Below are 25,364 nucleotides of genomic sequence, written 5' to 3'. Positions count from 1 at the left end.
ATAGAAACTACCGTAAGCATCGAAGCACCACGATACTCCCCAAAAAAGACTTTCTCCCCGTACCAGAAGCTGCGAGCACCCTACGCGGGACGGGGGCGGATCCGCGACGCACCGGAGAACTTCGCACAACCCCAAAGGAAGAAACGGCCCCTCCTCCGGAGCCGAGGGACGCGGAGCGGGCGGCGGGGCGTTACCTTCCGCGCGGGAAAGGGAACGGGCGTACGCGCAGGTACCCGCGCGCGCACAGCGCTCTTCCCACCTCGCGGCCCCGCCTGGCCACGCCCCTTTCTCAGACAGAGCCCCTCCCCCTGCGGCCGGAAGTGACGTATGCGGAAGGAGCGGGCCGTTCGGGAGTCCGTGCGGAGAGTCGGGTCTGTCAGCCGGAGCGCCCGTTAACAGCCGCCTGCGCTGCCGCCCCTGCGTCATGTTGCGCGGTTTAGGCAGCTGGCTGGGGCTGGAGCGGGTAGGTGAGGAGAAACTGCTGGCGGCTGAGGAGGGGAGCAGCCCCGCGGAGGAGGTGGAGGAGCCGGGCGCGGAGCCGGCCGCGCAGAGCCAGGAGCGGGTGGAGCCGCAGGAGGATACGGACGCGCTCCTTAGCCAGGCCAAGGGATTCGGCAGTGAGTGTCCTGTCCTGTCCTGCCTCGGTCAGGCCTGGGGATGTTCCACGCACGGCGAGCTGCGGGGGGCTTCGTGCCAGGGGAAGCTTGAAGTGGAAGAACAGCTTTCCTTCTTGCCTGACGTGTTCTGGGAGCGCAGCGATGTGTGTCTGCTTAGAAATAGTAATAATGTAGCCTTAAAGCAGTGAATCTCTCGTGGTATAGCAAGAGTAAGGCCGACTAGCTATAGGAGTGAAGGCTGATCTGTTCGGTGCATGGTTAGATGTAAATCGCCTGGCGCTGCTCGTTGGCACTGAGCTTTAACTGAACTAAACAGTTGCATGTAAGTTTTAGGTTAATTGCTGTTCTCAGCTCTGCACGCTTAAAGAGCTGTCTTCTTTGTCTTTTCTACACCCCCAGCATAGCTTACTTAGTGATGTAAAGTAAAAGCAAGGTGACCAGAATATTTAAAAAGTAAGCAAATAGTGAAACAAGCCCTAAAACATATTTTTCCAGATGTAAATGATAATTTGGGTCAGCTTAGCTAATGTAGGAAATTATCTCAGTTACTTTCACATATCTTTTTTTATTCTGTGTTTTCTCATATCATTGTTTTGCATCTCTACTGAATCGCATTTGTTAATGGCTTTATATGCCAAGTGCATCACTTGGGTTCTCACAAGATGGAATTTTCTATACATCTTGTCCAGTCTTCCATAGTTCTCAAACAGTCCTATGTAACTGATAAAGGCAGAAGTTTGAAATTAAGCTACTCCTCCAATATCATCTCCACTATTTGGTCGGTTGGTTTGTTTGTTTCTCAGAGATTCTTTTTAATTAACAATTACTGGTAATGAGATAGAGTTGCTGTCTGTTCTGTGCCCTGTTAAATGATGCTTCCTCACTAGGTATCAAAAGCCATTGTATAAAATGCATTGGATATTCAAAATATGAACCAAACAAATGGCTTCAGGTGTTCCTTTTGGTTATCTCTTACTAAATGAACAGCATTTCTTTACCTGTTCTATTGTCAGTATGAGAAAAGCAATGCATACGTACAAATCACATGCTTTGTGAAGTGGTGTGGATGTTTCTTTGATGCTTTATAGGAATGCAGTGTCTGATTATTTTGTTGAACTCATCTGTAGAGAGGTAGGGTTGTAGTTGGCTGTAGGTAGGAACTGTGCATTACTAGTGTAAATTCTTAGGTAAAGTGCTATGATGTATAGCTCTGTACTGAAGGCGTTCCCTGAAATTCTGGCTCAGTGTCTTCTGAGACATCAGTCTGAGGTGTTTCTGAGGTGTACACATCTTCACCTTTCTGAAATGCAGCAAATTGTATGGATTGGTCAGGTGTCTGACTGTTCTTGTAAGTAGGTCCTAATCTACTCCAGTTGTCCAGGAGGATACTTTGAAGCTTCAGAAGAAAAAATGGAGGATGTTAGTGACAAAAATATTTGTCTTGTAATTTGCTGTAGTAGTAAGAATTTGGTACAGTGATATGTGGACTCATCCTCTGTGACATCAAAGAGGATTGGGATGGGAAGGGTTTTTTTGCGTGGATTTGGAGGCTGCTCTTGTAACGGATGACTCTAAAGGTCTAACAGCCAAAGTAGCTGTGAGTGAGACTTTCCTAGCACATAACAAATTCTGCTGGTAAAACTGGAGCCTTACATACATTCTTTTTGCTTGTTATTGTATCATTAAAAGGTTTAGAAAAGTTTGTTGATATGAATCAGTGATAGAAATATCGTTGGACTGATTTTCTTACATAGGCTTCTAAGATGAAGGTTTCTTGGTCAACTGGATGTGGAAGCTTTGTTTTTCCACTGCTAATACTATTCTTCTGAGGCTAAGTTTCTTCTCTTATTGAGGTTTTTTAAGTACCTTAGCATAAGAATGTTCAATTTGTCCTTAATGGAAAGAAAAAGTGTTTTGCCCTTTAGGCTGGTGTCAGGACTTGCCTGAACTACTTTGCTCAGTTGTACCGAAGTGTTGCTGGGCAGCAAATGCTTCAAACTTTTGCACCTAAAGCACTTAAATATTAGAATCATAGAACGAATCACGTAATAATAGAATGGTTTGGGTTGGAAGAGACCTTTAAGATAATGTAGTTCCAACCCCTGCTGTAGGCATGGACACCTCCCTCTAGACCAGGTTGCTCAAAGCCCCATCCAACCTGGCCTTGAATGCTGCCAGAGAGGCGGGATTAGAAAGATTCCAGGGATACATAAGAGAACCAATGAAAGCTTGTGGGGAGAAGAGAGTCTAGTAGCCTGTTGTTTTCTCTGTTGTTGTAAAGTGTGGTGCTATATTTCTCTATGCAAGAGGTAGAGAATAGACTTTTTTTCTAAAATGCAATAGAAAGCATGTGATGGATGTAAAGCCTGATAAACAGATAAGAAAGATGCCAGCAAGTGCTAGGAGAAAGTTTAGCTTTAGTTGCCACAAATCTGCAATAGAAATAAGTTACGAATTAAAAAAAAAAAAAAAGGCTTGCTGAAGGACTTGGCTACACATTTGCGTTTTTCAGTGTTGATTTGGTGATAACGTTAAGAATGAATACATGGGTCAAAGAACAAGTCAGCTTTCCAGAAGGTGGCATGAATGTTGCAAAGTGCCTCATTCTACCAGTGGTGAACAGCAATGTGTTAGAACAATTCAAATACTTCTAACATCTTGAAGTTGTTGTTGTTGTTGTTGTTATTATTATTATTATTTACATTTCTAAGCTATAAGGAACTCGAATTTTTGTGCAGTTTAGATCTACCATTACTTCTTCACTTCTAACCCTAGAATTTTATTATTTACTCTGGCACTTATACTGTAACAGTGATGTTACAGGAATAATACATCTGATTATAGTGTTTCTTTCTGACATCATGTAATGATCTGAGAAGTAAACAATGTGAGTGTTAAGATCCTCTGTCATTAAAGTGGTATTTAATATTTCTAAAGATTCGTGGCAGAGGTCTTGCTGCTTACCTTCTCACATTTTTCTAACTCCTTTAATTAAGAACTTTACAGTACAAGGTAACTGCCTGTGCTATTTAGCCCTGAACCTGTTCAGAGGAATAAACTGTCACGTTGTTTGTAATGGAGCTCTAAAGAAGACACAAAGTAGAGAAGGGCAACCTTCTATCTTAAGAATTTTCAAGGAATCTGAAGTGTTCCTTTCCAGAACTTTCATGCATTTGTTGTCTCACTTCATGAGACAGTATTGTGCACGCTGATTTTCTACAAAATAGAACTGTTTTAATACTGTTGCTATGGTTACTTTATTACTTAAAGTCTCAGAAATAAGTGAAATTCTGAAAGATGCATTGCTTCAGAAAACTTAAAGGAAAGCAGTGTATTGAGCTACTATGAATGTTTGATTTAGCAATCAATGTTCAAGTATGATCTGAAATGATCTGATTTACAGAAAACTTTGATCCAGCTTGCAGTTTGGTTATCATTAAAGAGTATGTGAACCAGAAAAGGATAAATGGGATGTTAGCAGTTCTTTGTAGGTTAGAAGCTGGGTTCAATCATTCAGAAGGAAGACTTCAAGTAGGTATCCAAATCTTTAAAGAGAAAGGAAAATCTAGTACCAGTCTTGGATGAAGGGAGGTCTTATTTCAGCTGTTTTTCTTCTCGTCTATTTGAAGGCTACCTCTTCAATTTCGCCACTGCTGCTACAAAAAAGATATCTGAATCTGTTGCCGAAACAGCACAGACCATTAAGAAGTCTGTAGAAGAAGGGAAAATCGACAGTATCATTGATAAGGTATTTTATTTCTCAATTCTTGACCTGAAATATCTGCTTGCTTACTGTTGTGTAATCTGGCATGTAATAGAATTTCTTTAAGCTGGCTTTAGGAATTGTGTGTTTCGATAGCACATATCTCCTGCCATGATAAATGACATGACCAAAATGTTCATTGAGGGTAAAAGTGCAGTGGTTAACTGTGCTTTACTCAGTGCTGCACAAGTGCTCATTTCCTTCAGGATGTAGATGTACTGGAGAAAGACAATAAGAAATGGCATCTGGATGAGGTTCTAAAAGATATGGTTTAGTAGTTTGTCGTAGTAATGGTGATAGGAGAACGGTTGGACTAGATGATCCTGTAGTCCTTTCCAACCTCGTGATTCTATGTGAAAACCAAATATATCTATATATATATATATATATATATATATATATATATATATATATATTATGTATGTATGTATGTATGTATGTATGTATGCTGAGATAGGACAAAAGGCTGAACAAATTGGAGTTGGACAGTTGGTGATGTCTGGGATGTAATTACTTTTCTTTTTCCAGTTAAGTGGGAAGAAATTATATAGCCTCTCTGTCTTAAATGCATCTCCCAAGCAAGATTCAGAATTAGGTCAGTTTTGTGAATATTGTATAGCAAGGGCCTAGAGCTACACGTGTATGTTTTTGTAAGACCAGGGAGTAAATAAAAAAGCATACTATGATCCTGCTCTTGTCCCCTGCTCTGGCAATGATCTTTTGCTCTCACGGCTCTTCTCTGCTGGCTCCAATTGTTTAACTTGCGCACCAAGTGTTCTAACAGTGCTTCAGTCATGAACTTGGAAGGGGAAAGTAAAACAATCAGTACCTTGTAGTGTTTGGTTTGTGAGCAAAGGTAGCTTGGAAGAGGAAGGGAAGTGACCAAAACCAATGCAGGGTGGTGAGTGTGCATCCGCAAGTGTCAGAATGCAAGATGGAGCCTCCCTCCTCCTGCAGCTTTGTTTCATATACCCTTTTTGGGGAACTAAAGCATTGCCTTATTTGTTGATTTAAAATACACTAAGTATTAAGTTAAGTTTCTTGGTATAATCAGTGTTCATGTCATCTGCCAAATTAATCAAATGACACTTCTAAAATTCTGTTGTGATTGAATTTTATCTCCAAATTTCATTGACTTCTTAGGGACAGCTGTCAGTATATGATAACAGAGTTACATTTCCTACAACAGTATAGTAGAGTCTTTCTAGCACAAATCTATGTGCTCGAAAAAAAGAGGGAAAATAGACAAGAAGGTTGTTTGATCATTTATTACAGGGGCAATAATGTTTATAAAACATACTGTAGGTACTTAGCACAGTTTCTCATGCCTAAAATACTGTTTTCTTCAGGTAATGTGAATTCCCTGTTTTAACTAAAATGTGCGTGTATGGAGAAATAGAATTATAGCTTCTATAGCATCCTAATGCTTTTCTCTTACACCATATAACATTTTTATTCTGTAAACAGTAAAAATTGAGATAACTTGGAACTGGAGGGAACCACAATGATGTATTGTTATCATAGGCACTACAATAGCTCTCTCACTGATGCTAACCTAAAGAAAAAAGAATGCTGGATCACTGAATGAAATGTTCTTACAGTATCTCAAAGTAGGTTTAAATATTCGCTTCTAATTTCCAATATCGTTCCTTTTTTTTTTTTTTAATTCTTCCTATGCTTTCAACTACAAAACAGTATTTGCATTGTTACCTACATTATGGCATTCCTGCCTCAGAAATCCCGAAACATTTCACTGTAAAATGTACGGTGCTGTTTTACATCAAGCATATGACTCTTCTGTGACCATTTCCAATCTTTTCAATGTTAACTTCTGTATAGGATATTTCTGAACATAATTTTGTGCTGTACATTTTTCAGCACTTAGCTAAGCACGGATTCTGAAAGTCATACATAATAATTTTGTAGGTCTGATTTATTGCAATGGGTATATTTCTTAGCCAAGTCTTGAATCTTACTACAAGGCCAAGGGTATCTTGAAGTGTTGGTGAAAGCAGGTGGTAGTTTTTGTCTCTATTTCGTATGTAAAATGTATATAAATGTATGAACTGTATGTTGATGTTTAAATTAAGTCTGTAAGCCTTAGGGATTTGCCTTTGTGTTTTTCATCTGCTGAAGTTGATAAAACTATAAATATTACTTTGAAAGAGTGTGTGTGTGTATATAATGTTTTACTTACTGAGGTTTCTTGATTTTTATTTTAGACAATTATTGGAGACTTTCAGAAGGAACAAAAGAAGTTTGTCCAAGAGCAGCAAACAAAAAAGTCAGGTAATGTATGCTATCTTGAGCAATGCATGACGTAATAAATTAAAATGTTACAGGTAGCTGGATATTTGAGCTGTATCTAAGCACAATCCATCAGATTTCTGTGTAGGGAAACATTTGTATGGCCCAACTTGATATATTCTGTGGAATAGGAAGATTATTTTTTTTAAGCAATGTCATTGTTACGTTATCTAGTAAGATGATACTTGTTTGTTTTTTAACCAAACTCAGCTTTTTAAAATCAACTAAAAGATCAGTGTGCTCGCAAAGCTGATCTCTTATGCTTGTTTTGAATCTTAAGTCTGTATTTACTGAAAATTATCATGCTGATTAATTTTCCTTTAAGCTTTAGCAATTGTATCATGCTTTCGTAATGGAATAGAAAATGTGAGCTAAGAGTTGCATTATAGCGTCTGACGAGTTGCTGTAGGGAATAATTGTGCTGCTTATACTGAAGGCATAATTGTTCTTCTGCTTTCCCATAACTCATTTGCTTTATAATTATCTGTGATCTAGATCCTTCAAATTATCTATCTACTATTGAGATCTGTGAACCTATTTGAAATTTTAAAATAAGCACTTTTTTCTACATTTGGCTTTATCATTGCGTTAATCTTTTTGGATGTGTAACTGAATACAATGATGTGTTACAATTTGAATAATTAGTGGCTTTATTGTTAAGCTAGAAAATATGCTGATTTTAAATGGATCGTGATGAATTTTTTCATACCATCTGTAGGTAGTATGTGTCTTGGTTTTCTCTTGCAATGTCACTTATGTGATCATGCTGTCTGTATGTTGTATTTTCTGTATCTTACCAGTAAACCTTGATATCTTCTAAAACATTTCTACGAGTTTCATGAAAATAGCTAGCTGGATTGACAGTAAAGGGGAGACAGAGGTGGTCTAATGGAAAGAAGCATTAGCATTGGCCTGGTAATCCATGTAGGTGAAAGAGCTTACTTATGTCAGTTGTACAGGCAAAAAAGCATAGTTAAATGCACAATAATTATTTATTAAATGGTTTGGTTGAGTTATACTGTCTCTTCAGGCTGAATTTACATTGACAATGAAGAGCTTTCTATACACGTAGAATAGTTTTTGTATGTGTACAGCCTACATAAATATTGTGTAAGTATCTGTAAATGTACAAAGCAGGTCAACTGCAGTATGTTTATTCCATGTATAATTCATTGCAATTAGTAACAAATTTTTAAATTATTTTTCTCCTTCTATTTCTTTTTTCTAAAGAATTTGTATCGTCTGAGTGCTGAAAAATTAATATACTAGTAAATTATTTTGAAAACTTAATTTAGGTGAAGTTTGCACATTTATAGTGACTCTAGAAATTTCTCTTGGCAGTCAGATTACCCAATTACACAGCTTTTACTGCAGTAATTAAACTAAGAGGCAGTTAAGTTCTGGCTGAACACATAGGGAACAAACCTCCACATTTTGTTTTATAATGACATAAGTCAGCAACTATTTAAAGTATTGTTTACCTCTGATAAATCAGGATCTGTGATAAATCAGGATCAGCCTAGAGTGACCTTATGGAGATGATAGGAAACATCTATTAAAAATTATATAATTAAATATTGCTTCTTAGGAAAAAGAAGCAATGAACTAACCTAGTGATGCAAGTCTGCTGATTTTTGTGACTTTTTTTTTTTTTCTAAGTTGCACAAACACAAATAGTTTTTCCTCCTTTCCATAACAGAAGCAGCAGTTCCTCCCTGGGTAGACAGCAATGAGGAAGAGACAATTCAACAACAAATACTGGCCTTATCAGCAGTAAGTATTCAGTTTACTCTAAGACCAACAATATGATTTTTCATTTTTATAGAAGGATTTACAGTTTTCTGGTATGATAGAATTATGTGAGAAGTGGGATTGTTTTGCTGGTCTTGTTTGTGAAAAGTGATATCCTTTTTCTGGTATCAGTTAATGACTGTAATATGTTCTTCAAAGGATAAACGAAATTTTCTGCGGGATCCTCCAGCAGGTGTTCAGTTTAATTTTGACTTTGATCAAATGTACCCTGTTGCAATGGTGATGTTACAAGAAGATCAGCTTCTCAATAGGATGAGGTTTGATCTCGTTCCTAAACAGTAAGTAACTTTTTGATGGTTATTATTATTTTATTTTCAGTGTGTCTGCAAATATTTGTATATTATTCTTTTTTCCTACTTCCTTCAATTCTCTTGTTAACTACTTTCTCTGTATTTTATATCTACCCATTTCAAATACATAAAATACTGCACCACTTTGATACCAAAAAAAAAAAAAAAAAAAAATCAAACCAACAAACCTGCTGCTGCATTTATCTTTGGTTGGGAAATAAATTTGCAATTTAACACAGCAGATCTAGAAAAAATTAAGACCTCTCCCAAACTGAAATCAAAGGGTCCTTAGTAGTTCTGAATTTTTAAGACTTCTGCTCCTTCCTTTAATTGGTAAACTGCAATGCACATGCAGTATTTCCTCAAAGAAGTGATCACAGATAGTAAGAGGCCCCTGGAGGAATGAAAAAAAAAAAGAAAAAAAAGGAAAAAAAAAAAGTATTATTATAAGCAAGAGGAACAATGAGAAATGCTTTGTTGTTACCATCTTCCAGCAGACCCAACTAAAATATCCCTAAGTGTCCCAGCACTTCCAGTATGGCTTCTTGATCCCAGTTTTTTCCAGTTCTGTTCTCCTTTGTTGTCCAATCCAAGGTTCTGCCCTCTAAGCTTGTTTCACAAGTCAGCATTCTTGTTAACTAAGAGTTCCCAATATTAGTCTCCATCTCTGAAGATGAAAACAGGAGAAAAAAATGCTTTTTGTGAGCTTTTCTGTCTTAAGTCTCCTTTTATAAAGTTTCCCTTCTCCTCATTCTTTCTCCCCCTTCCCTGCTTTTCTGTTTCTGTTCTGTCAGCTCTCTGGCATGTTGTAGGTCTTTGTCAGATCTGTTTCTGATGCTCTTTTCTTCAACCTTTGGTCCTGCTGTTCTTGCCTGCCCTGCCTCATTTCTCAATAACTGGTTTTGATATTTTTCAGTTGTTTTGTTTGCCTGATTGTGGGGTGGTTGTTTCCCAGATGGCACTTTCGTAAAGAAAGTTATTTCATAAAGAATTACGAAAGGTCCCACAGACAGGCTGAACGATGTGCCAGGTAGTGGAATATTTCTACTGCAATCTTGGGCTGGCTACTACTTGTAAATCAAAGATTACAGTTGCACCTGAGGTCTAAGGAACGTATAGATAAAGGTAGTTCAACAGTAAAAGAATATTGAGTTTATAGAGGAAGTGATGAAAATGTTAACAAACTCAGATGAATATAACAGCATCGTGTTTTACCAAATTGTGTATTACTGCATGATGTTAGTTTTTTTTTTGTTTGTTTGTTTTTAAGAAATAACACCTGATTGTATATTAAGCCCAATGTAACTGTCATGGAAGAGATCAAGAATTTTTATAATGGTAGATCTTTAAAAATTGTTTATATCATACATGTCAAAGTGACAGCTCTGCTTACTCCTTCCATATTTCCTTTTAGTTCATTGGTAGATGGTAGGAGGAGCCATATTTCGTATGTTGTAATCAGTATCTGTTTGTTCTCTCTAGTGTAAAGGAGGAGGTGTTCTGGAGAAATTATTTCTACAGAGTATCCCTAATTAAACAGTCTGCACAACTCACAGCACTTGCTGCTCAGCAGCAAGCAGTAGGAAAAGAAGATAACAAAGGCAGAGAAGAGGATAGTCAACTGACAGGTATGAAAAGGATTTCTATTGTCACAGTTCGTTAATTTGTTTACTGACTGTATGTATCAGGTGCCAGAATTTTTATCCTGGATTTTATGTGAAATCAAGACTTCTCTCACCATGCTCAGCCTATTTGTCCAGATGGGGGAGGGAGTTCTGAGCGCTTTTTAACCGGTTTTCCTATTTCAGCCAACTTTGCCATAATGGTGCAAGTCCCAAGAGATGAGATGCTGTACTTGATTTATAACAGGTCTCAGCCACTAGTGGTCTCTGGTGCACTATTTTGACCTGTCAGAAGCCAGGGGTAGCTTTGGTTCACCTGTAAGACATCAGGCATTAGCCAAGTGGCATGCACTTTGCTCTCACTTTTTTTTTTTTTTTTTTTTTGCATAAGGCTCAGACCAGATGGAAATAAGTTAGTGATATGGGAGTATAATTACTGTGGTGGTAGAGGCAGATGTGTGTAGGACATGGAAGGACGTGCAGTGTATTAAAGAATTGAAGTAAGATGGGTACATAGGCTGCTTGAGATTCAGCCTTGAGATGAACAAGCTACCTTAATATAGGCTTTCTCAGTTATGCTGATCAATTTATATCAGTGTATCATTACTGATCCTCTTTTGAGTCACTGGGCATCTTTATTTGCACACGGACAAATTCTGCAAGCAGGAATAAAAGCAGCTTTAGGGAATAAAGCAGTTTCTGGCTAAGACACAGTCATAGTTTATAAAAATCATAGTCTAATGAATGCACTCACCACCCTTGAGGAATCTGCAGGTTGGGTAGGCATTGGGCTGGAGGAGGAAGCCGTTGCTGTACCTTAGAACAGATTTATATATCCTCCCAGCATCAAAAAAACAGTCATCAGATCTACCAGTGCTGGTGTTCTGATGGCAGTCAGCTTGACTGATAGTCAATGTCAAGATGACTCCCTTTTCCCTCTTTCAGATATTATATCTTTCCATATTTTAATTTTTCTTCTTGAGTCCTGCACTGCTATTGATTCCATGTTTGTAAGCCTCCTTCAGTCTGTAAATTCATCTTTCTTATTTTCATATGTACTTTTTCACAGCCCTTTTGCCCAAGCTGCTAATTTTCTGTGTGCTGTGAGCCAAGTTTACTCAGCTGGGCCTTGGTTCCTTGGATACAGGCAGATGAACCTTGGGATAAAGGGAGATTTATCAAGGGGATAACAGAGCTGGGGTGGCATGTTGCATAGAATATACTTTTGTCAAAAAAGAATTGTAGTTTCCTCAAGCTTTTTTCTTTTTTTTTTCTTTTTTTAATTTGCCTGTTTTGTCATTTTATCTCATTCTGTTTCTTTTGAGTTCTGTCATAGTTCATGTGTGTTAGCTCAGGCAAGGTCCCCATTTAGAATGAACAAAGTAGAATGGAGCCAATGGAGTCTTCATTGCATAGTTGCATTCTTACAGATATTTTGATGCTGTTAAAGGTGCTGCCTTTGTTTCCACCTTCCCTGCCTTTGTGGCAGCTGTTTCAGCAGGTACTCTCTGCCCCATTTATTCTATGCTGTTTGATTTTGTTTATTGGTTGAATCTTTCTGTCTTATTCCACTCTCATTCTTTATCTTTTAATTCACACTTGCTTAAGTAATGTCCAAGTTGAACTTCTTTTCACTAGTGATGTTAGTAAAATCTACCACTTTGATTTTATTTATCATGTAGTTCTTCATTGTCATGTAAATTCAGCATCTTGTCGTGGGTATCTTATCAAGTTACATTTTGCTTGTCCAAAACCATAATCATCATTTTCCTTGATTTTTTTTTTTTTTTCTTTTGACCATACTTAATTACATTATTTGGAAATCAAACACCAACAATATTACTATACATCTTAACTGATATTATTTAGTATTTCTGATTTTTTTTTTTCATAATATTTTTTACCTGTTCATTCAGGTCTAAAACTTTTGTGCTTTTAAAATGTGGACCAGAAAGCCATTCCTTCAGGAAGACATGAAGTGGTCAACAATTATAAAGGATAGATTAAGAAAGGTGAATAATTCAATAAATCAATCTTGAAGATGCTAATTCTTTACAAATTTCATATAATTTGATGTCTGGGTACAGGAGAAAAAAATGGTTGAAATGAAAGGAAGATGTCAACATCCAGTCACTTCTTAGCAGGTGTAAGTAGGAATAATCTTGCAGGGTTCAAGTTTTATGGAGGCTGCAACTTTAATTTTTTTCCTGGTGTAAAAGAAGTAGTTTTTAATGCCCTGCACTAACTTTTTATCAAAGCAAGCATTTTCTGTCTTTATCTTTTGGTGCAGGCTGTAATTAGGTTTGTTTCCTAATTAACTGTTCATATCATAGTACTTTCACAATCTCACCACATTCATCTCCCATTTGTGTCACTTTCTATGAGCAACTTTTGTTCACTGTTGCTCTGTACAGGAGCATTCCAACTCAGTAAATCACTGGGATTCTCACTGACTGCACCTATCAGGCATCTAAGTACACTTATATTTCTTTGTTTCTTTTTTGATTTTCTTTGTTCTAGTGAGAACAAAGGATACCATCTGGATACCATCTCTAGACAACTGGGAGAAAAGGAGGTTATCAGGAGTAGTCAGCATGGGTTCACCAAGGGGAGGTCGTGCTCGACCAACTTGGTGGCCTTCTATGATGCTGTCACATGCTGGGTGGATGGGGGAGGAGTGGTAGATGTAATCTACCTTGATTTTAGAAAGGCATTTGATACTGTCTCCCATGACATCCTTATAACAAAGCTGAGGAAGTGTGGGATAGACGAGTGGACAGTGAGGTGGGTTGAGAACTGGCTGACTGGCAGAGCGCAGAGGGTCGTCGTTGGTGGTGCAGAGTCTGGCTGGAGACCTGTAACCAGTGGTGTCCCCCAGGGGTCTGTGCTGGGTCCGGTCTTGTTCAACATCTTCATCAGTGACCTTGATGAGGGGATAGTGGCCACCCTCAGCAAGTTTGCTGATGATACGAAGTTGGGAGGATTGGCTGACACGCCTGAAGGCTGTGCTGCCATTCAGCGAGACCTGGACAGGCTGGAGAGCTGGGCACTAAGAAACCGGATGAGGTTCAACAAAAGCAAGTGTAGGGTCTTACACCTAGGGAGGAATAATTGCATGCACCAATACAGGCTGGGGGATGAGCTGCTGGAGAGGAGCTCTGCAGAGAGGGACCTGGGCGTCCTGGTGGACGACAGGTTGGCCATGAGCCAGCAGTGTGCCCTCATGGCCAAAAAGGCCAATGGCATTCTGGGGCGCATTAAAAAGAGCGTGTCCAGCAGGTCGAGGGAGGTGATCCTCCCCCTCTACTCTGCCCTGGTAAGGCCTCCTCTGCAGTACTGTGTCCAGTTCTGGGCTCTCCAGTACAAAAAAGACAGGGATCTCTTGGAAAGAGTCTAGCGGAGGGCCACAAAGATGGTGAAGGGCCTGGAGCATCTCCCCTATGAAGAAAGGCTGAGTGAACTGGGTCTGTTTAGCCTTGAGAAAAGAAGACTGAGAGGGACCTGATCCAGGTTTACAAATATCTGAGGTGTGGGGGCCATAGTGGTGAGGCCAGTCTCTTTTCAGTCGTACGTGGAGACAGGACGAGGGGAAACAGACATAAGCTGCAGCACAGGAAGTTCCGCACGAATGTGCGTAAGAACTTCTTCACAGTGAGGGTGACGGAGCACTGGAACAGGCTGCCCAGGGGGTTGTGGAGTCTCCTTCTCTGGAGATATTCAAGTCTCGCCTGGACGCCTACCTGTGTGACCTGGTGTAGGGAACCTGCTTTGGCAGGGGGGTTGGTCTCGATGATCTCTAGAGGTCCCTTCCATCCCTACAATTCTGTGATTCTGTGAAGAGGTTGGGGTGGTGGTTTTGGCTTGTTTGTTTTTGGTTTTTGTTTTTCTTTTCTTTCTTTTGGATTTTTCGTTACTCCGACTGACAGGACTGTATTGTAGAGTGGTAACTGTCATCTTCTCTGCTTTTTGTAGTGCCTTACAGTAGATCTTATGTATTGGAATTTTTCACTTACTGCTGTCTTTAAATTATCTTTATATAGTGGAAAAGATTGTATTTGGAAAGATCGGAAAACATAAAGTCTCACAAAAGAGATTTTATTCGCTATTATTTGTAAACATGTTGCTTGAGGAGTCTGGTTGCTATTAGTATGTTTCTCCTTACCTCTGATCTTTTTATTTGATTTCTGTTTCTGCATGTCATTGCTTCAGTAGACCAATTTTAGAGACAAGAAAGCCACTACTCTTGTGGCTGATGGCCTAGTCACATAGAAGGTTTTTTGTCATTAACTACAATGCAGAAAGTTTCCCTTACACAACTTAAATATGTGCTTAAATGGACTGTCTTGAACTATGAGTTCCTAGAGCTTTGCTTTTTAAACAGTACAGTACTCAAATTTGCCAAGCCACAGCTCTTTTAACGGAAGTGTCTCAACTCTACAGGAGAGACAGAGCACCTGACCTTATTGAGCAACAGAACTGTTACCTCTGAATCATCCAAACACTTGGAAATTTCCAATCAAAGTTGCTGGTTAATACCCAAAGAGCTCTAGTAGAACTTACCATTATGACTGAAAATGAAACATTTTCATTCAGGAAAAGAAAAGGCATCACCTTTTGACCTGTTAAGCATCTCATGTGATTCAGAAGGCCAGTATAGAATATGCGAATAGATTTACTGCCCCAGTGACTGTATTTTATGTAATGGCAAAGATATATTTACCAGTCTTTAGTAAATAGGTTTTTTTTATTTCAACACTGTATAGGTTTGAAGAGCTTTGAATTATTATATGTTATATGACCTTTTTGAAGGTTGAATTCGCTAATTGGAGGCTAAAAGTAGAAGTAATTGCCTGTTGGTAACTTCTCATAATGTTCAGTGTCTTCCCAAAGCTGACTCATGTCTATGAAGTAGAATTAATTGCCTTCCATTTCATCTCTATCTGTCTCCTCCTTGCATGCTGTTTTCAAAGAGTTTCACGTCAATCATGAAAGTTAAGGGCAAATAAAAGGAAAGCATTCCATATTCTGACCTAGAAGCCATGTGTATATATGCTCTGTTTAAAAAAAAAAAAAAAAAAAAAAAAAAAAAAAAAAAAGGCAGCCAAGTTCTGCTCCTTCTCTTGGTAGAACTATTTACTATTGGGAATGAAGTTATCTTAGCAGCAGTGGAGGAGATGATGCCAAGCTAGAAGATCCAGAGCAGTGCTAATGGTCTGTTACTGACATTGGACTGGTGCTTGGCTCAGCACAGAACTGCTGTGCTGCATCTGCATGAGAGAAGGCATGGAGACTGAGGCTCCTCTCTTTCCCAGTGTTGTGGGACTCACTGTTGAAGAGCAACGTTTTGTGCCGTGTTCTGCAGCCTCCCCAAGTCAGGAGTAGTGGAGCCCTTTTAGATGCAGTATTGGGTACAATAACAGATCCTATGAAGATTAGGGAGGGAAAGGAGGAAAGAGGATATGACAGAGCAGTGGTCATTGAGTAGATGAGCTTTACAAGCAGCGACAGCTACCAATTAGAGAATTATTATAATTAGAACTGATCTTGGAAATTAAACCTGAAAAAAGTCCCTCTTCAAAAATCACTGCATAAGCAGAAAAGATCCACCTGCAGTAAACACAGCTGCGAGTTCACAACTGCTTTGCATGTTTAAACAAATAAACTGCTAAGCAAGCACTTCATCACTACTGCAACTTGCCATGTACATTAATTGTTCTTGAAGCCACTTGGCTCATTAATGTGATTCTTCTACCTCACTAGCCATGTGGGGAGAAAAGCTGGAGTGTTCTTTTCCTGAGAAAAAGATCTTTCCTTCTTTGTAGGCAGCCATTGTCTCCTTTGCACCATGCTACTAAATTAAGAACATACAGTGAGTTTTATCAGAAAATTTGGAACAGCTTCTAGGGTTTGTTTTTCAGTGACTTCTGCCTGTGTGAAATAAGGTAAGGCTTTGGAGCGCTCTTGTGTGGTTCAGGGGTGTGCACACATACAGTCTGCTGTACCTAAGAGCTAACTAATACCTGTGTCAGTAGAAGTACACAGGCAAGGGAGCTTTAAGTTGTACAATAGTTGATAACTGGATTTTCTGAGGGAGTCTACACCTTTGAAACTTCAAAGATCTTGCAGCATGTAATGCTATTGTGAGCATTTTATAGAAGGCATTCTTCCCCATTTCCAGCTATTTCTATTTATGTGGTTCTTTGGATTGTTTTGTGGGGCAGGAGGGTTCCTGGAATTTAACACTGGATTCATAATAAGAAAATAATTTGCTGAATTTGCCTTATTTAATTAAAAACAGAAATTTGTCTCTCTGTTTTTGCTTTTGTTGCAAATGCTTCACCTATAGTTGAATTCAGCCTTTGACCACCAGATTTCCTTAAAATTTAAAGTAAAATGTTTCCTTCTATACTTAATAGCTATTTAGAATAAATGAGATCTTTAATATTAAAATGTAATTACCTTTTTTCCCTCTTGCTAGAAACAATACGTCCAAAAACACCACCTGTAACAATAAAGCCTCAGATAAAATCTCAAGAGGTAAAAACGGTTATATTTTTATTTGCTATTTGTTATGTGAAACTGTCATTTCTTAAGTAATTATCCATCCTATTGAGTAAGTTGTGATATGAAACTATAACAGTATCTGACAGTCTGATGTTAACATACTAGTTTTGTTGTGATACTCACTTTCAGTAGTAGAAACAGCAATGTATCTGAAAAATGCTTTCATTAATATCCTGCATGTTATAATAATAAAGATGTTTTTTTTTTTTTCATCTGAAGAAACATTTCCAAAATGTTGAGAGTAGAAGGTTTCTATTACATTTAATCTCAAGAGATGCCTTCATAAAAATATGTGCATATACTATGCTTTGTCCAGTGTAAAGTACAGGAAATCTAAATCATACATTGCCATAGCAATATTACCTTCTAGCAAAGCAGGAATAGCTTTGATAGTGCAAAACCTTTAACTTAGACACCTAATGACCCTTGTTCATTTCTGGGTTATAAAATCAGTGCCAGAGAACACTGTTGGCAAAAGCAGAGCTGTGTAATGTATTTGGTTTTATTTTGTTTTTTTTTTGGTCTGTAACTAAAAGGCAGTCTGCTGCCATGAATAAAAGTTTATATTGGTGCCATTCTGTGTCCAACTTTAAGGATAAGTTTATATGAAACTATCTTAATACAGGAGGAGGAAGAGATTTCCACAAGTCCAGGTGTATCAGAATTTGTGAGCGATGCTTTTGATGCTTGTAATTTGAATCAGGAGGACCTAAGAAAAGAAATGGAGCAATTGGTGCTAGACAAAAAGAGAGAAGAGACTTCAGTAGTAGAAGGTAAAACTACTAGTACTTTCTGTCTTAAATACAGTAATTCTAAAATAGGTTGACTTAAATCTATATATGTACTGTAATTACATTTAGAAAATCAGGTTTGTGACCCTTCTTCAAAAATGAATGAAATTAGTGATAATTCTTCCCACAATCAATGTCTTCTGCAGAACGTTATTTGTGACAAATTCCAGTCCAAATAACAGTTTGTAGATAGCTCTTTCATAAAAGTGTCTACCTTCCTATCTCTTGTCTACCTTCCTCCTCCTTTTCCTCTTTCCTAGATTATCTGCATGTAATTTTTCTTTATTTAATTGGGGGTAAAATACATTATTTGGAAATCAGGCTTTTGTCAAACTAAGTATTTGCACCAGTTATGAGTTTGCCCAGTGCCTTTGTTGTAAAAGGCTTACGTGCATGCGTTTGCAACAGTTAAAAATTAACAAATAGCTTTGAGTAAGATGAGAGGGAAAAAATGGGGCTTATTCTAAAACAGTGATTCAGAACTAATATTGATGTTAAATGGATGAAAACAGTCTATAATGATGTGACTTTGGCCATACACAATGAACTATTTATAATGAAGCCACTTCTATCGGTAGATAATTATATTTTTCAGACTTGCTTTCCAGTGTGTTTTAGACATTGCAAAATGTTTGTTTTCTGAAATTGTTGATTTTTTTTTCCTTTTTTTCAATGCATAGCCAAGCTTGAGGAAATTGGTTTCTCGCATCTAGATTTTTGATGGAAGTGTTTCAATAAGTCATTCACGAGTAATTTGTTCAGATAAATCTCATCTGACTTGGACTGTGGAATTACCCACCTTCGTATCTAGGCTTAAGTACTAACCAACACGTAACACATCAAAAACCCACCTCCTCCCCCATGATCTTTCATATCACAAGCACAGTTAATTAAACAGATTAACGACACAGGGAGTGCCTCCTGACTCATTTTCTTTTTGCCCTGAGGTATGAAATATGGTTACCTTTAACCTGGATTAGATGGGTTTGCCTAGCTACAAATGTTAGTGAGGAGAATACCAGCCAAATTTAAAATTATCCACAGTATTTGATCCTGATTTTCTTCTTACAGTATATTCAACAAACTTATTATGTTCATTATTTTCCAAATAGTGCAGCTTTTTCCCACACCGAGATTTAAAGGCACAAAGTGAGATTTAGTTGATATTAAATCGCAAGTCTGTAGGAAATTAGTTAGCAAAGGCACACATGATAAAACTGTTTTTTTCCTATCTGTGGTCAGTCAGAAGATGAAGATGGAATTTCCCATCTTGAAGTTTCTTTAGCTTTGAAGAATTATTCATAAAGTTCAAGAGAGAAAATATAGACTCAATGCAAATTAATCAAGTTTCTAGTTTTATGTAAATAATGTGTGACAATCAATTTTGATAGTATAAGATACTGCTTATCTCTTGCAGAAGAGACTGCTGATTGGGAAAAGGAATTACAACAAGAGCTTCAAGAGTATGAAGTGGTGACAGAATCAGAAAAACGCGATGAAAACTGGGATAAAGAAATAGAAGAAATGCTGCAAGAAGAAAATTAAGCATTTTCACAAAATCACTGTAACCCCAAACTTTTCCTGAAAATGGATATGGATTTCCACTTTCATATTTTGTTTCCTAAAGACCTTCAAAAGACAAGAAAATATAGTATTGTATAATTCCATATTGGGATACAACCAGTATTTCTGTTCTTTATATGAGCAATATCTGAACTTCTTTATTCTTTTAAATGAAAGAAAGGAAACAGACACTGCAGGTTATATCTAACAAGTAAAAGTGATAACATGAAGCAGCTGTTTAGTTTGAGGTATTAGGTAATCAAGAAGCTCTGCAAGATTTCCAAGTCTAGGAATCTCAAGTTAAGTTTGTCTACAGCCTGTTTGGGATGTAGAAATTGATGTTGTACATAACTTTGTCCCTGAAAATAACTTTCTTTGCATTTACACTCTGATTCCTGTATAATCTGTAAATGTGTACTATTTTCAGTTACTTGTAGCTGGTAGTTTTAAGTGTATTTAACTTCTCCTTAACATACTTAGCCAAAGAATGTATAGAAGACCCCAACAAATAATTTCTGATGTTTAAAAAAAATAATTCAGACTCTAAAAGAATTGCTGACTTATTATTGATCAGATATGATTAGTAGGCAAACATTCAAGCATTTAAATAAGAACCGAGTTCCTACCTGCTTGAAAAACCTGATGTTTTTATTAAATCGTCATATTGCCTTTCCCCACAGAGAGAATTGGTTTTAATGCTTCCTTTGTTCAATGACTGTTTTGTTTCCATTTAATTTTGCTGAGGAAGAGCAAATTGAATGTTTCTCTTTAAGTGCTGAAACAATTATGTAGAACTTTGGCTGGTTATAATAATCTTTATTAAATATTGTAGATATGTATAAAGTTGGCTCATTTATTTGGAAGGAGGGCATATTGAGGGGAAGATATTTCAGACTTACACAGATTTCAAAAGTATCCTTTCAAACAGTGCGTAAGATGTGGAATTTAAATAAAAATAGTTTTCTCTAAACGCTTTTTAAATTTGTGTTAGACATGGATATTTCCTGTAGTTTTATCATTAAGTCAATTTCTTTAGATGTACAAATGAAAAATTTATTGTTCTATTTGCCATCTGTGTCATAAGCTGTGACAAAGCATTTGTAAAGTCCTGAATATAAAGGAAAATGGGTAAAATGCAGTAGGATCCATTAACCACAATTGAATTATAGGCATGTTACTTACAGAAAGTTGTCCTAAGGACACAATTCTGCAGAAATTTTTTGTGAAGAGATTGAGAAAGGTTATAGCTATAATTATTCAGACTGTACATCCTGAAAAGAGCCAAGTAGTTTGAACTGCTGTTTCGCTAAGAAAGTACTAGTTAAAATTGTATCAATTAACAACTTGGACAGGAAGCCCTCCTATAATTTCCATCATGGAAGATTGTTTCAAACATGCAAATGTTTGGTTTCTCAAATTGTTTTCATTACTTCTATACATTTTCCCAACTATAAATCATCTTAAGCACGGTTTATCTTTACAGTGTTCTTCACTTTGAAGGTCCAATTTCCCTTCTAGTTAACAGATGTGAAGTAAGTCATGTGGTATTGTGGTAATAATAATGGTGTAGGATGTCATATCAGGAATTAAAGAACCACAAATAGTGTGACTGTTATGCTCACTAATATTTAGACTATTCAGTGTTTAATGCTTACTCTTAAATTTTGGCAAATGCTTACAGACTTGAGCTGGAGGCATTAGGATATCTGCTTCACCATTAGGTTGGATATCAGGAAACACTTCCTTAGAGAAAGGGTTGTTAAGACTGGAATAGACTCCCCAGGGAGGTGGTTGAGTCACCATCCCTGAATGTGTTTAAAAACCGTTTGGATGTGGTGCTCAAGGACATGATTTAGTGGAGGGTTGTTAGTTAGGGTAGCATGGTTAGGTTGTGGTTGGACTCGATGATCTTTGAGGTCTTTTCCAACCTATGATAGAATTCTATGATTCTATGATTTGACACAGCAGTTACCACAAAAGTGGTATTTCTGATCTTTCAATGGCAGATTTTCAATGGATGATTCAGAGCTCAGTGTCACTGCTCTAACTTTGTGATTTCTTGAAAATCAGTCTGATTGTTCCTGACGTTTTCAAATTAATCATCTTTTTATTTGCACAAGGTTCATACATCAAGTTTTATCTCCCTTTTCATGTAAGCATAGCCTATATAGTAGTTATAGATGTAAAACACAATCTTTCAGAAAAGATCATTCCTACATACAAAACACTGCTAAGTGCAATGAAAAGCCAGTAGCTAAGTAGCTCTGTGTTTGAGAAGGCAATAATGTAGCAGGGCTAGATGTGATTGAGCTCTGCCACAAAAAGTCTTATCAAAAAGCATCTTAATACTCTCAAATCTGTATATCTGATTTTAACCTGGGAAACTGTAATAATTTTTTGTAGTTCTGCAGAGTTTTCAGGACTGTTCCATAACTTTTGTTTAGTTTAGCTTTACAAATATCTAGCAGCTTTAATTACACTTCACCAGAAAGTGTCTGTTCCACTTCTGTAGTAACAAGGTGAACATAAGCAGATCTGGACTAGAGTTGTGTGGATGGTAAAATACAGCAAAAGAACAGCAGTGTGAAACCAAAGGGAGGTGGGTGGTTGTGGAGCTAAATAATAGAATATTAAACTCTAGAGACGATGTAACAAAAAAATTTAGTCATTTAAAACATTGAGGAAAAACAAGCGAACTTTTGTGAACGGTTTTCTTCAGAAGAAGTTAAGCTGGAAGATTTTGGAATTAACCTTTGTGAAACAGAAGATTGCTTGGGAGCGATTCAGGTTAGCTTGAAATAAAAAGCATAGCGTTATTAAGCCATGTGTAGTCATTCTCTTTCAAAAATCAAAAAACCTTTCAATTTCCAGAGTTAAGTAGAATTTTTTATTACTTTATCTGTTCATTTGGATCATAAAAGTATTTTTATTCTCTGCTGTTTGACTGTCTTCCTATTAGGTTGATGGGGTTGTGCGTGTAGTACAGCACAGTATGTCAATTTTTACCTCACGTATTTACAAAAATAACCCTATGTGCAGGAGTGTGTCACCTGACTGTGAGATGCATCCTTGAACTGCTGGACACTCCAATACTATTGACTTTTTGACTTTGCAGCAGCTGTTACATAAAGGAAGATGAAGTGCATCTGGTTAGTTACCAATGCCCTGAGAAGCGATAGCAGCCACTGAGTCCTATGTCTGGAGTCCAGTTGTAGAACACACAAATACAAATGTAGGTATTACTGTACCTAAACATATTCAGGGACTCATAAGGTACTTTGAAGTTGTTGCTTTTAACTAAACAGCGCTGCAAGAGGAGGAGCAACCCAAATAATTATCATTAGTTTGTCACTGTCAGTTTTAACAAGACGGCACTCTGCAGAACTTCAACTGAAGAATGAATCACACTTCATTTTGTAAAAGCATGCTTTTCATTATGGGACAGACTGTGGATAGTTTTCCTTTCTAATTCAGGGATTCATGAGGCTATGACAAACCTTTCCAGATGTTCTTAGGAGGTGTGCTGAATCCAAAACCACACAGGTAGAAAAATTACTTTTTCTCAATGTTTGTGATCCTGTCAAAGCAGGGAAAGCCAGAAGAGAAATGCAATTAGTCAAGGGGCATATATAAAACTGGGTAAAGATTTCATATCTGTTTTGATATGTGATACTATAAATAAAACATGTTTAGTGTGCATTCTTTAAATTGTAAGCATGCGCCAAACCTTATTGCTGCAATTGCTTTTCTTTATTCTCTGAAGTGCTGGTTTCCATACTCCAATGGGGATGCTCAGAGCCAGATAAAGCTACAGTTTCTCTGTGTTTTCTGTCCTATCTGAGGAGAAATTACCCAATTTAACTGCTAAATAATGACCAGTGAATACATCGATTACATCTAGCTGCTTCTCCTGCTGATTTCAGAAATGTTAATGCTGGCTGTGCACTCTTTTGTAATGTCGATGCCTGCAATTTAAACATCAAAGTTTTGCTTTTGCTGTATCATCACCATCTTGTATCATGTATAACAGGACTTTCAAGCCCATCGTGTGCTGGGTGGATGAAAATGCTACTCTGAGAGCATTACTTGGGCGGAGAGAAGCCCTGGTATACATTTAGTGTGGATATGGAAACAGTGAACTGTCTTGGTGGGAAGCAGCCTCAAGTAGTGGGAATGTGAATGAAAGACCTGGAACCATTCCCTAAGCAGGCAGAAATACTGGAGCATAGGATCAGTAAGGTGGAGGAACTGGCAGAGCAAGCATGCTGTGTCTGTGTCAGCTGAGCGTGACTGAGCTCCTGCTGGCCATGAGTGCCTGCAGGGAAAACTCATGAAGATGTCTGCCTTGAGACAACTAGCCATTTCTGCATTGGTTCCTGGCCACTGAGTTATTCCCAGTGGAGGTGGCTGAGCTGCCCATTTTTGGAGACTGAAAACCTAGGGAGTGATGGGGAATCTGCCTTGGCTATGTGAACTTCAGTACTGGCAGGTGTGAAAAACAACATGAGCGTTAGGTCAAGCAGAGCAGGGTTAACTGGATCCCCAGACCAATCATCCACTCAGGCATGACTGAAGACTTATCTTTGGGTCCCCATGAACGACATCTGTATTCTCTTTCAGAAAACATTTGCAATAGCCTGTAACTGGCAATAATTCTTACCAGTACAAATATCCAGCTCGTTTTTCCAGCTCTTGTTCCTGAGCTTTGGAGCCCTTGCTCAGGAATGGAGGTGTGACATCAGCAAGGAGCACGCAGGAAAACACACCACTCAGATGACACACGCAGCTTCTATTTTTCTGTACTACTCCTCATCCTATTCTCCATGCGTCCTGGCATCTTGCTTGTTTTTTTAATTACAGCTGAGCATTAAGCCAGTAGATGTTTACAGCACCGTCTAGGTAAGGCCCTAGGATAATTTCTCTGTCATCATTTAATTTCAGGATCTTATGAAGTAAAGGAGTGGTGACTTGTTTGGTTGCTTTTTTTCCTTCCTTCTCCCTCCTCCGTGTTCTTTTTTGATTATTCATTTTGTGAAAAGTAACAGTGGAAGAAGTTCGGTTTCTGTTTGGTACCAGGAAGAAAGTATTCCAAAGAAGAGCCTGGATAGTCCATAGCTTCTCGAAGAGGTCAGCGGAAGCAGTCAGGACAATACCCATGATGAAAAGGACAGAACCAAATTTACTTCTGCATTTCAACAGTTTCCTCCCAGCCTTAAACATAGTAAGAATGCTGTAAGAAAAGAATTAATGCCTTTATTTCACAGTTTTCCCATCTTTATCGGTAAGTTTTTAAAACGTTCTGTTTTAGTTATGATCAAGGTGTTCTCACTAATGTGTTCAAACTTTTGGGTGGCGCTGTGTGGAACCAGGGGTTGGACTCCGTGATCCTTTGCGGGTCCCTTCCAACTCGGATATTCTATTAATGAAACACTCGAGAGGAGTCGAACGGATTGTTTACGTGTGCCCAGCTCGGGAAGCAGTATTATTCTAAAATGTGCTAACAACCACGTAGTTTGGCTGCAGTTACGGGCTGCGCTCGCAGCGCTGGTGCCGGCTGCCCGCCTTGCGCAACGCGGCACCTGACAGACAACCGGATCAGCCCGCGGCGCCGCTCGGCCGTCCCTTCAAAGCGGTGACGAACGCGCCTCGGAGCGTTAATCGGCACCGGGAGGCGGAGCAGAGCCGGGAGCAGGGAGGGAGCCGCTCTCCCGCCGCCACCAGCCCGCGATAAAGCTCTTCGCCCCGCAACCGCGCTGCAAGCCTCAGCGGCCTCCCGCCGACCCGCGAGGTGCATCGGTGCGCCACTCAGACTACATCTCCCAGAACTCCTCACGGCGGATCCGACGGCTGCTCCGGGTATGCCGTGCTCGGCCCCGGGCGCGGAGCATGCCGGGAAGCGCAGTCCGCTCGCCTCGGGGAGCCTCATCGCTGCCGGGAGAGAGAGCCGCGCTCGGGCCGGGAGGGAGTAGGGAGGGCGCGAGCCTCCCACGTGAGGCGGAGGACGGCGCGGCGATTGGCTGTAGGCGGAAAAGGGG

The 25,364-nt window shown here is 38.7% G+C and overlaps 2 protein-coding genes across 3 annotated transcripts in view; one reads left to right on the top strand and one right to left on the bottom strand.

The window, feature by feature from the left end:
• Window positions 1–306, bottom strand: part of CTPS2 (CTP synthase 2) — a 59,685-nt gene extending 59,379 nt beyond the window's left edge. Inside the window, exon 1 of one of the 2 annotated variants that reach the window (XM_010725429.4) lies at window positions 64–306. The gene's annotated coding sequence lies outside the window, so the exon portion shown is untranslated. The remainder of the gene's footprint in view (window positions 1–63) is intronic. The other variant, XM_085211582.1, reaches the window with a different exon arrangement.
• On the top strand, window positions 297–20,310 carry SYAP1 (synapse associated protein 1). The gene is made up of 9 exons (XM_085211593.1): window positions 297–617; window positions 4,247–4,365; window positions 6,603–6,669; window positions 8,387–8,460; window positions 8,638–8,777; window positions 10,272–10,417; window positions 16,890–16,948; window positions 17,601–17,748; window positions 19,184–20,310. The coding sequence occupies exons 1-9, from the start codon at window positions 425–427 to the stop codon at window positions 19,309–19,311; spliced, it is 1,074 nt and encodes a 357-aa protein (XP_085067719.1). The 5' UTR covers window positions 297–424; the 3' UTR covers window positions 19,312–20,310.
• Window positions 20,311–25,364: the final 5,054 nt, after the last annotated feature.

This window comes from Meleagris gallopavo, chromosome 1, assembly GCF_905368555.1.
Source record: "Meleagris gallopavo chromosome 1, MGAL_WU_HG_1.1, whole genome shotgun sequence".
In the NCBI taxonomy this organism is placed as follows: domain Eukaryota; kingdom Metazoa; phylum Chordata; class Aves; order Galliformes; family Phasianidae; genus Meleagris; species Meleagris gallopavo.
This window is presented reverse-complemented; position numbering and strand designations above follow the sequence as displayed.

What these genes read in the sequence shown, in the direction of transcription:
- SYAP1 (XM_085211593.1), top strand. Translation starts at nt 425, where the DNA reads ATGTTGCGCGGTTTAGGCAGCTGGCTGGGGCTGGAGCGGGTAGGTGAG. An exon ending in TTTGATCTCGTTCCTAAACA is followed by an intron (nt 8,778 to 10,271) that starts GTAAGTAACTTT and finishes TGTTCTCTCTAG; the next exon opens with TGTAAAGGAGGAGGTGTTCT. An exon ending in AGAGACTTCAGTAGTAGAAG is followed by an intron (nt 17,749 to 19,183) that starts GTAAAACTACTA and finishes TATCTCTTGCAG; the next exon opens with AAGAGACTGCTGATTGGGAA.